Source organism: Cuculus canorus, chromosome 20 (assembly GCF_017976375.1).
Source record: "Cuculus canorus isolate bCucCan1 chromosome 20, bCucCan1.pri, whole genome shotgun sequence".
Taxonomy (NCBI): Eukaryota; Metazoa; Chordata; class Aves; order Cuculiformes; family Cuculidae; genus Cuculus; species Cuculus canorus.
In genome coordinates, this window is record NC_071420.1 from 10,467,389 (window position 1) to 10,479,655 (window position 12,267).

Sequence of the window (12,267 nt, forward strand, 5' to 3'; positions counted from 1 at the left end):
CAGTGTCTCCAGTTCCGACGTCTAACTTTGATCCTGATGACTTGGGAGAACTAATTGGGTTACGGGGAAAGATGTGTACTGGTAAAACTTAGACCACTTCATAGAAATAGATAAAAATGAGGCGACTCAGTAGTACAACAGCAGTTCTGTCCCCACTTTAAACTACATGCAGCTCAGCCCAACTGTGACACCTTGCCCTGCTGGCAACCGCCACCAACCCCAAGCATCACCCAGAACCCCAAATTGCAAAACTAAGTCTCTATCTCCACAGAGCAGCACCTGAAATCCAGAAATGAAAGGGTATTCGCAGCAGCACAGTTCACTACCAGCAAAAAATTGTGGTGCAAGACATCAAACGGCCCCTCCTGTGATTTAGCAATATCCCTCAGCAATACAGAAGGGCTGCGCCTGACCGGGAGAAGAATCATAGAATCATAGAATCACAAGGTTGGAAAGGACCCACTGGATCATCGAGTCCAACCATTCCTAACACTCCCTTAAACCATGTCCCTAAGCACTTAATCCACTTGTTCCTTAAACACCTCCAGGGAAGGTGACTCGACCCCCTCCCTGGGCAGCTGTTCCAGTGCCCGATGACTCTTACCATGAAGAATTTTTTTCTGATGTCCAGCCTGAACCTCCCCTGGCGGAGCTTCAGGCCATTCCCCTAAGGAGGAGGGCGAGGAGCAGAGGCCACGTACAGCCCATGCCCAGCCAGCCCCACCGTGAGAGGCAAGCTGTTATTCCAACAACACCACGGTTTGCTGTGGTGGTGGATCTGTTACCACATAAAATTGCACACAGAGATACAAACACTTTCTCCGCAACTCTGGCAAGGCTAGTTTGCCATCATCAAATTAACTCCTCTGCAGGGATAAGAGGAGAAACTCACATATAGAGAGAAATGGCATTAGGTTTATGTACTGGACTTCATAAAGAAAAAAATCCCTGAGCAAAATGGTCTTTGTAGAGAACCAAGTGCTACTGGAGGTGGTACAGCTACGGCCCCCTTATCCCCTGCCTTCCCTCCCACACCACCGCCTGCTGCGGCTTCACTGTACCTTGCCCTGCGCCATCAAGGTTCCCACACATTTTCTCCTTCATTTCACTCTATTAAAGCACTAATTGATTGGCCAGATCATGAGAGCCCAGATCTCTCCCCCGGGACACTGCTGCATTTGCAGTGACAATTGCAAACAAGACTACGGATGGGCAGTTTTGCATGGCACATCATTAAAGCATCAGCAGCCGTGCCAGGAGGACAAAACTGCCATGTCCCATCACAGGCACCTCCCTCTGCTCTCCCATTTTCACAGCAGGCTTTCAGACCACCTTCACCTCCTTGAGCCCCGTCCCTAGTCAGTGTCAGATGCAATACCACACAGCTGGATCACAGAATCAGAGAATAGTTTGGGTTGGAAGGGACCTTAAAGATCATCCAGTTCCAACCCCCTGCCATGGGCAGGGACATCCCACTGGCTCAGGCTGCCCAAGGCCCATCCAACCTGGCCTGGAACACCTCCAGGGATGGGGCAGCCACAGCTTCCCTGGGCAACCTGGGCCAGAGCCTCACCACTCTCATGGTGAAGAAATTCCTCCTTATGTCCAGCCATCACCTCCCTCCTGTTTATAGCCCCTCCTCTGTTCTTTCTGCATCCAGGGTACAAAATGCCCTTTGGTGCATGCTGCCAAGGTTGTTTGCTCAGGAGCACTGGGGGTTCTGCTGCCTCTGGCCCAGGCCTGGCCATCCCTCCTTCCTTGCACAGGGATGCTCCAGGACCTTTGGCTGCACCCACCCATCCACCAAAGATCGTAAAACCCAATGTATTCCTCCCCTTAGCAAATGTATGAGGAAGCCTGGAGAGATGAAAAGGTTTTCCCAAGCCCAGGAGACACGAGTAGCTGCTGAGTCTTTGTTTGCAGGACCCATCTCCCTGATCCTCCAACTGTCGTCCCCCCGCCCAAAACTGCAGAGATATCGCTGTTGTGGGAAAATGAGATCTCTGAGCAGCATCTCCCAGCCCAAAGCATCGTGTTGGTATTCTGGTCTTCCTGCGGCTGCAAAGCAGCCTTATTTATCCCAAACCAACCAGCCTCCTCCCGAACACCAGTGAATTATAACGAGTGATATCTAATGCGACAAATGGGCCCCGTGTCTTAGCAGATGATACAGTGCTGTCCCCTCATGCAAGACAAAGCTTCCACATACCCTTGCACAGGCGATGCATTAGCGCTGGCTGAAATGATGTTCCCTGCAGCTTCCACGTGCACAGAGTAAAGAGAGAGACGGGAAAAAAAAAAACCACCAGCAGGCAGCGTTTTGCCTCTCAAATGATCACCATACAAAGTATTGACTTTTCCAAATAATCTCATCAGTGCTGCCGGGTCCAGAATTTATTCTGCATCTCATGCAGATGCAGTCTTGTTGTTTAACCACTGAAACTTGTTCTGACTTCAAAAAGCATTTTAGCCAAGACGGAGAGGTTTATTTTAATTAAAAGCCTATAATCCAAGGTTATTATTCCTTTTGCTCCTGTTGTTTGCCTCCAAGGACTAAAGACTCACTACACAACGTCCTGTGCAAACTGTTCAACACTTGTGCCTGAAGGTCTCTGCACTTAGAAACAATCTGGGCAGAAACTGCAAATGAATACAAAATCCCAGTTTCTCCCCGCTCTTTTCATCCCTCTCTCTGGCTTAGAACAGCAGGGTAGAGTGGACAGATTTGCAGTCTGTTTGCCAAAAAAAAAAAGAGCTAAAATTTACTGGTAGCAATGTTTGTCTTTTCTGTACCGCTCTTGATCTAAATCGCTTTACAGACCTGAATGGCCATGCATTGGAAATGCTTCAAAACTTGCTTGTATAAAACAGCCGTCGGCGTGTAACTGGAACCAGACTCCTATTCCCTGAGCTCTCGAAAAACAAATTCTCACGGCTGAAAATTGATCAAACAGCATCTCTCTGACCATGCAACGGCTACCAAACCACTGCAAAAACACTGCTAAAGGGAACAACCTTCAGGACAAGAAGTGTGAGCCCTCAGCAGAGCAGCTCAGAGAAGGTGGGCAGAGGAAGGCAAGCAACGGGCAGCTGCTTTTTAAAGAATAGAGAATGAAAAAGATGGAGAGGGAAGGAAGCAGACGCCTTGCGAGAGACCATGGGAGGTCCAACACTCCTGCACAGGGCCAGGCTCACCCCCTCCCACTGGCTTCCAAACCAGAGCTCAACAGGTACTCTCAAAATCTCATTTATGCTCTTTTTTTCTTTACATTTTGTTTTGAATCAATGAAGACCCTGTGGAAGCAGCCAAACCCATTCTGAAACAGAGCAGGAGGCACCCAGGGGGGTTCTGTGCAAAACAGTGCTTGGTGTGCGCTGCCTCTCGCTCGGCAAAGACAGGCTTTCCGAGATGGAAGAGAGTTTGTGTTTCCTCAGCTCTCCTGATATCATCAGTCTATATTGACTCAGCCTGAAATAGTATTTGCAAGGATGATTTTTCCCTCCCCCTAAATACCTCTTGGCCCAGCTCAGGGACCATGGAGAGCCATTCTAACTGGAGCAGAACTGATCACCTCTACCCGAGAAAGCAAGAGTCAGCCACCTTAAACACAAACCGATATGACTCAATTTAAAGCCCACATGGGAAATCAAGGAGGGAAAATACATTCTGAGAGACCCTATGTGTCTCTACCGCCTGCCAAAAGCCAGATCTCAGCCGAACCCTGGGCTGATCATCATTCTTCAGGCAACACATGCGATGAGAGGGATGCACTTTTCCCTATTATTTCAAGCCTGCCTCTTCCACGCATGATCCATCACTATTCTTGCACCGCTTCTACGCCCTCCCCTCCTCCTGCAGCCCCCCCCCCGCTGTTGTTGTAAGATCCTTCCCCTCTGCAGCTTCTGCCATCTGGAAGAGCCTTTCTGTATCCCCACCAACTCACACTCAGCTTCATCTGCAATTGCATCTCCAGGTCCTCGCCTGTTCCTTTGAATCCCTCTCTCCTTCTGCTGTTGTTTATTATTTAACCCCGTCATTGCATTATTTAAAGCATTATTAAGGCGAACTTGGAACAGAGTTTGCACAGAAGTGCCGTGGTACAGAAAGCTGGACTCTTGGCAAAAACACCCCAAGAGCCAAAAATCGTGACAGTTGGATGGAAGCTGTTTGGATGGAACAGGGGAAGGTACTTTCTGGATACCAATGTGGATCTTCAGTCCCGTTAGGACTGATATGAGACCCTCCAAAATACCTTTTACTACCTGCAGCTTTGGGTTCAGATAGCACTGCCCAGCCAGCTGACACCAAGGCAGACTTGTCCCTTCTTGTCCCACCCTCACCTTGTCACCAAGCACCACTCACAACCACAGGCTTGTGGGCATCATCTCCTCTTTAAAACTGCTCCCTGGGGAGGACCGCAGGCGTGAAGTGCCCCGTGAGCAACCTAAATTCACCCCCGCTCCCCGTCATTCCTTTCCAGCAAAGATGAAAAATGCACGTCGAGGGGATATGGGAAACAAAGGCAGGCTCTGATTCTTAAAAGGGCTTTGGTTCAAATCAGGCGTAATTCCACAGGAGGTAAAGCAGATGCATAAAGGCTTTGCTTAAAGACAAGGTGACTTGTCTTTACAAACAGCATGGATAGAGCCAAGTAGGAATGGGCAAAGGGAACCTGTTCCCTGAATGGTACTTCTCTACGTGTCTTTTTTCACTTGTTTTTTCTTTGGGAATAAGCAGCAAAATTACTGTATTCTTCATGAGCTCTCCTACCCCAGGAAAAATGAAATGTGAGATGAAGTCTTCTCTTGCAGGGCTTTGAAATCCAGCAAAGTGCTATGTACAGAGATGTATTCTTACCCTTAGAAGTAAAAGACCATAAACTTTTTTTTCAGAGGCCCTGGAGCACTTGTGCAATTCAGTCAAAGCTTCACTGCCTGTAGACAGCCCTCAGGGCTGTCCCTTTCCCACCATGAGGCTGGATACCTGAAGTCTCTCCACTCCTTTTACTTATAGCACCACAGCCTAGAGGGCACAGGGGCCATGGTCCCTGCTGCATGAAAAAAGCAAGGCAAAAGCTGAGTCCAGGAGTCCTAATGCTCTAAAACCAGAGTGCACGTCCCCCCTTCCTCGCACACCTCTGAGCAAAGCGACTGCAGGCATTTATATGGGCAGAAGGGTCGCTAAATGGCAGTGGGTTGACCTGTGAGTTGAATTTTAGGGAGGGTTCCAGACTTCTCTGCTTCCCCATCAAAGAGGTCCCCTCATGAACTTTATTTTCCCAAAGGGGATTTTAGTTTCTTGACTGGCTCCGTTGAGCTCCGTCTTGCTGAGTGGTCTGGAAGGCACCAGTGGCTCAAATGAGATGGGATGGGATGGTGCTTACACCGCTCCCTGTTGCTCAGGGGCTGAGATGAGGCTTCCAAGGTGCAACGCAGGCAACCAAACATTTGACTGCCAAGTCCTACCCTTTGTGGTATGAGTTCAGCTCTCGCATCCCCTGAGACCCATCACAAACCACGGCAGCATCACCAACGCCAAACCCTTGCTTTGACAACTGAATACTGGAACCCAGACCAGGATTTTGAGGATTATTTCTATCATATGCCAGGAGACCAGGAACAATTTTTCTAAAGACTTTTAAAAGACTATAACAAAGGTCCATCCAATTCAGTCTGGATGGTGCTGGAGGGTAGTAAAAGAGGACAGAAATGCTTATGTCCAGGTTTGAGTCTTTCGTTTCAAATAAATTTGGTAAGATGTAAAGTTTATTAGCAAGCAAAGGCTGTTGGATCAATGAATGAGCAGTAATCTCACAGGAAGCCACAGACTTAATGCATTGGCAAGAAATGTGCAGCACTGTGTTTTGGGAGATTTTTAATCCCCACCATAATAACCTGGACTGTCCTTGTTTTTCCAGAAAGATCTAATGCTGTTTAAAATCACACTGCATGACAGACATAAGGCGGCTCCTGCCTCTCCTTCAGTGCCTGAAAGAGGCAGGACCAGCTACAGCAGGGCAATAGCTTGGGTAAAACTTGCACTGGCACACAGTTATTCTGCACCTCAGCCACAAATTAACCACAGAAGCACCCATCCCACGTGACCAGCACGGCACACCACGCTCCACTTGGAGCATCCCTCCACCACAGCACAGGGATGTTGAACAGTGGCACATTTCAGAGAGCAGCCAGACAGGTTCAAGTTTCCTAACTCAAAAGAATCACTGAGAAAAGGGTTTTCTCTTCCAAAAATTCATCCAAAGTGCTCCCAAACCTATTGCACAAATAACTAGGTGCTTTGTTGTGTTATAGTTCATCCATAGTAACCACTTTCCCTTCCTCCTGCACGGGGCTTAGCAGAGAACAGGTCCCTCAGCAACATGAGATCGTCTTACACAGCACTCAGTGAGAGGGACTCGAGTAACAATTACACAAGCATTCGTGCTTAGCAAAATATCTTGTGCTTCTCAACAAATCCATGTTGGAAGCTACCGATACTTGGCTAAAGTTGCATTTAAAAAGAGGACCACTTACCTGCCAGAATATGCTGTCTATTGTATTTCCCAGAAAGCCATCTCTGCCTTCCGATGATACCAGCTTAGGGCCCAGAATAGTCATAAATTCATCAAAATCAACCTGGCCATCCCCTGGAATGAAAGAAAAAGATCAATGAGTCCACTGACGGATGACTTAGTGCCAATGTCTGACAAGCTGCTCTAGATCTGCTGCCTATCGTGGACCCATACATGCACTATGGCACCTCCTGCATCAACCCTATGGTTCCTACAGACCCAAGGTTGTTGTTACCCCAATGAATGGCCCATATTGTGGCATATCCACACTTGAAGACAGGACCAAGCAAAGACAGGCCAAGTGATTTGGCAGGAGGACAGCAGCCATCAGCATGGCCAGGGCTCTTCCCTTCTACAGAGCCACCAAACAAGCAGGTATCTGCACAACTTTTATGGGCCCAACTGCATCCTCCAAAGGAAGAGAGTACATGCAGAGGGAAGAACCAGATTTGAGAATTCACGAGGCATTTCATTTCAGCTTTCCATCAGCATCCATCTCTTAAAAGCCCTGTGTGTTTTTAATGCAGAGCTGGAAGCATCGACACAGCTTCAGTGCCATTAGCTGGAAGAGGTGACTGCTCCTGCCATTAATGAACTGAGCCCAAGCAATCCCAAGCCCCTCCAGTATATTGTATGCTTTGTAAATGAGGCATGAGGCTGTTTGAAGTATATCTGATAATTATATCTAATATTACTTTTCCCTCGGAGAATTTCTGTGATGCTTAATGAAATTGGCCAAAAAAAAAAAAAAAGAGAGAAATTCATGCCTGCTGAAGGATCTTAAAAATACCTGCTTCTCTGAATAGGGTATTTCAATGCCTATTGGCCTCTTCTTTGTCCATCTCAGGCCATAAACATCCCCTACATGTTATTAGACCAGTTGATATGGGTGACATTAGACGCCCTTCATGTTTTGAAACAACCTCAGCAAACGTAAGAATTTTGGGTTGTTTTTTATTCAAATTCAGCTGGAACTCACTGCATCCACCTCCGAAACCATCAGATTAAAGCAGATCAATGTAAGGGCTACTCTTCAAACATCGCTATTGACTGCAGTACCTGCAGCAGCCCCGAGTGACAGCTTCACCACGTGCGCTGCATGCTGCTATCTGCCCTTTTTATTATGTTTCATATGCATGATCCAAGCATAGGCAGCACTGATTGAAATCTCGCTGCGTCCTTATCTTCGCAGAAACACAATGTGAAAATAAGCAGAGTCAAAATGCTCATTTGCCAGAGCAGTGATCTCTATTCACTAGGCTCTGCCCGTAAATTTGTGAAGACAAGAGCGAATATCCTGGGGGTGAGGCAGCGACAGGAAACCCAGCAGAGATTCGTAATAGCTTTGATCTCATAACACGCAAGAAGACGCCATCCCACTGCTAACGTTGCTCACACCTTCACGCTCAGCACACGTTGAAGGGCTTTGCAGGGTTGGAGCAGGCTGAGCACTTGCGGGACGGAGCTCGTTTCTGAGACAGCTTATTCAGCAGAAAAGGAAAGGGGTGGGCATCCCATCACTTGGAAAGCCATTCTTTAAAACATTTATGGGCTACAAGGAAATGTGTTCCTCTTGCTTCCCCGTGGGAGGCATCAGTTTATGACATCAAGTCGGATTGTATCAGTCACAGAACGTTGGATCACGTTGGGAAAGGTAATGCAAGGTGACAGTGCATTTGGGGCAATTTACATTGCGCTACATCACTTCAAGGGAAAGGCAGTAACAAAACCATACACTACAATGTAAATGGAATTAAAGAAATTAACCAGATTAGCAAGAAAACAATTTGCATTTTAAAGAGACACTAGTGTCTGCCCGTGCATATATTTGGTGTATGTATACATGACCCCAAAATATCAAGTTATTCAATTTGTGTTTCCTACAACATCCTTTCATTCACAGAGGAGAGGCGGGCCTTGGACCGACACGATTCACGAGAAAGTGGGTGCCAGGACTCTTGGGCTCTGTGTCTGACTCAGAACAAGACTCTGGGCAAACCCTTGCTCCTGACTTCATTGTGCCTTTGCAGGGATCATAACTAGCTTCACAGGGTTTAATTATCAGTTTAATTATAGCATTTTCCACAACCTCAGAAGAAAGATGCTATTACAAAATGCATTATTCCCTTATTGACTGATTTTTCAATTAAGACTTTTAACTAGCAGTTAAAACTAGACCCCAGAACATTTTGCCCGGGAGAAATATCCCTTTAACATTTGTTTTAAGCTGCAGAAAACAAATCTTCCTGCCATCAGGATCTTAGGACACTGCAGCATCACAACATCAAGAAAGAGAATTTTGGCTGAAAATTCCTTCTACAGTATTCAACAGAAATATCATAAAAAACTACACACGGGCTCCAAGGTGCACCTACTGCAACTCTGAGTGGTTGCAAGGTGAAAATGCACTGGATTGGTCTCCACAACCATGGCATAAACAGGTAATGCCCAATAACCACATTGCCTGTAGGACCTATGAGTGTTGAGGCCACTCATCAGATCCTGAGAGCATTCAGCTTGAAATTTTTGTTGGGTATAGACAAAAGATGCCTTCTCCTCCTCCTCTGAGCCAGTCATGTACACAGCTACAAGCTAATATGCGATGCACGCAAGGAGCATCTGTTCGAGGATCTGCATTGGAGGCAAATCAAACACCACACACGTCCCCATGTTTGGCTTTGCTGTGCCTACAGATGTGCTCCTCACCCGAAAGTAGTTGATATTCAGAGAGAGCGATGTGCAGCCGATTCAGAAATGAACTTTTAGTTGGGTTTAAGGGATGGGAAGAAAGGAGGAACATGCCAGGCTGGAGCATGTGTACTGTCTACGTTGCTTTCACCTTCCCTTGCTCCTTTCCATGAGCCACCCAGCAAGCCCCAAACAACATGTCATCAGTGGTGATCACACAGCCCCAATCCCTTGCCATTCCCCCCAGTCTATTTATAACATGTGTGGTGTTTGCACCTTCCCTCCAACTTCTGCCTTCAGGCTCCCATTAACTACTTTAGGAAGAACTGAAGGAAAAAAACTTTCTTAGGAGGGATAGGACATAAGTAGGTGTAAACCTACAGTCGGGATGGAGCAGGCTGCGCTCCTGTCCATCAGTGGTCGCTGCTATCCTCCTCTCTCTGTTCCCCTCAGTGACAAATGCAGAGGAGGTTTGTAAGCCCAAGCTATGCAGAAGTCCCTGATTGATGAAGGCACTCACACATTGCAATAGCTTATTTACAATTTGGGAGGGCAGGGAAAACTTGAGGCACGGTGGTGCAGGTCAGCTAGGGCACGGGGTGGCTGTCCAGTGGCAAGGTGGGTGCAGACCAGAGGGGTTCCAGGGCAAGATGTGACCCAGATGCCATCCCATCCCTGAGTTACCACCCAACAGCCAAGGGACAGTCACTGCTTGTGGGGGTGATCTTAGTAAAACACCAGAGCTGAGCTTAACCCTTGGTTTTAAACCACCTAAAATATTTCTTTATTTACTTACTGTTATGCCGTAATAGATTTCTTCCCCATAACGCTTCCTCTTAATTCTGGCGTTAATGGCAAAGAGTAAGAGAGGGGTTAGCAATCATGTGGCTGAACCTTGTGTGACTACAACTATGACTCAGAGCATCGCTGGCCACGTCATCAGAGACAAATCAGCTCTGCTTATCATTCCTGGCCTGTTAGCACCAGCTGGGTGCTAAGTGCTTCCAGATACCCACAAAGGTTTGCTCTCTGCAAGACACAGGCTCAGTTCTGTCAAAAACCAAGTGAATGTGATAATAAAAAGGAACAGCAACTAGATGGACTGTAACAATCCTAGGAGCAATCACGTGAACCTGGCTAACCGCTGCATCTTGAAAAGGGGACGCCTGAAGGTGCATAGCATCCTCTGGGAACCTTTTCAGTGCTCCATGACCACAAGGTCCTGGAGCTGCCAAAGTCACACCGCACACTCTTCACTCACTGCAGATAATTTCAGTTTGAAGAGCCCCAGCATCAATGTTTCCCATGCTGTGAGCTCAGTTTGGGTGCCACTACAAAGCTCCACAGAGCTACAAGCAGGGAAACATTGAGCCCTGCATCATAGTCAACATCCACTTATGCCAAGCTCACCAAAAACAATGGAGCAGTAGCTATGGAGTGGGAAACCAAGCTTTTTTCCAGCTCTCCCAGACACTGTAACTCAAGGAAATTTACTTTGGATGTGACAGCCCCAAGGGAGGGATGTCTGGACCTTCGAATGGCCATTAGCTCTTCTAAATAAACCAATGGGATGTGGAAATAGGAAAAGCACTGATGACTTAACATATAGAGGAATCTGTAAAACTACCACTGCACTCCCAGGGGGCATACTCTGGGTTGAACATATATGTCGGGGGGAGCCAAAGAAGCCTCCAGAACTTTTGAAGGGGGATTTACTGTCCTAAGCTACTTGCTTGCAAACCCAATTCATTCATATTGGGATGATGCTTCCAGATTCCCAGGCCAAAAAGGTTTCAAGGTGCTATGATTCTCTGTTGCTGGACATGCTGTGCTTCACTGTGCATCAGCGCTGAGCACAGACAATCATAACCCTCTCTCCAATCTCATGGGATTTCAGCCAGCCCAAGGGGTTTGCCTCCTCTCAGGCCCCTTGCATTTAAGGAAAGGAAGAAAGGAAGGTTGTATTTGCTGGAGGATGTTTAGTGGGAAACATGCAAATGCTTGAGGGCAGAGCTCTGCAGTCACCTCGTCAGGGTAGCAGAGAAGGCAACTGCAGCACAAAATACCCCCAGCTGCACTCTTACACCAAGCCAAGCTACGCTCGTACAACCTGAACCTGATCCTGCCTTTCTCCTGGTACATTTGTCCCGATCCCACAGGATCTTCCATCAGCAGTAGTTTGCCCAGGCTGGATGTGCCAGGCAAGGAGAGCCCAGTGGGGCAGTGCAGCACACCATCCCCAGATTGTCTGAGACCTGGAAGAAGAAAGAGGCATCAGACTGAGCCAGCACGACAAATCTCCACGTCCCAGGTGGCAGCAGCCTGCACATGGGCTCTTGCAAACTCTCCTGTCAGAGCTCTCCTGCTTTGAAGAAAGAATTAAATGCTCACAGGAGCGGCAAGCATGAACCTATCTCACCCTCCATCCCATGGGAGAGCCCCGACCCTCAGCCTCCAGTCGACTGTTGTCTGTCCAAAAGTCCCCAGCTGGAGCAGCTCCCTTGGAGGACATAATTAAATATTCATTGGGCTGGAGAAAGACAGAGCTGGAGAGAGAGAGAAAGAGAGAGGGGGAAAACGTGCATGGATTGCATCGCCTGTAGCCAAGGGCAGAACAGAGACTTACACCTGGCTTTCAGAGCCTTATGCATTAAACTGGCAGCCTGCATAATCCGGCCCGATTGCTTCCTTAAATGACTCTTTTCCCTGGCCAGTCTTAGGATAATCAGGTCCTCCCTCCTCCTTAAAAGTTTCTTGTCGTGGCACTGAGATGAGACACACATTTAAAGGGAGATGAGGATCTGCTGTGTGTAGACTCATAAGTATTCACACTTTTTTTTTTTCCCCCTCAAGTTTGACCTCTAGAGTGCAGCTAGGTGATATATTTAAAGTTAATGAGCTAGTCTTTTACAGCTTGGGTCCCAGGCGCACACAACACTCCTGTTTATTTTTATTCTCTTAATAGCTAGCTGCAGTGACTCTCTGTCCCGGTCTGTGTCATTGTTTG

The 12,267-nt window shown here is 47.5% G+C and overlaps 1 protein-coding gene across 2 annotated transcripts in view; it reads right to left on the reverse strand.

Moving 5' to 3' along the window:
* Nucleotides 1-12,267, reverse strand: part of CALN1 (calneuron 1) — a 136,528-nt gene that overhangs the window by 58,977 nt on the left and 65,284 nt on the right. For both annotated transcript variants that reach the window (XM_054085346.1, XM_054085345.1), the window contains exon 4: nt 6,535-6,647. In XM_054085346.1, the coding sequence (XP_053941321.1) occupies nt 6,535-6,647 (113 nt within the window). The remainder of the gene's footprint in view (nt 1-6,534; nt 6,648-12,267) is intronic.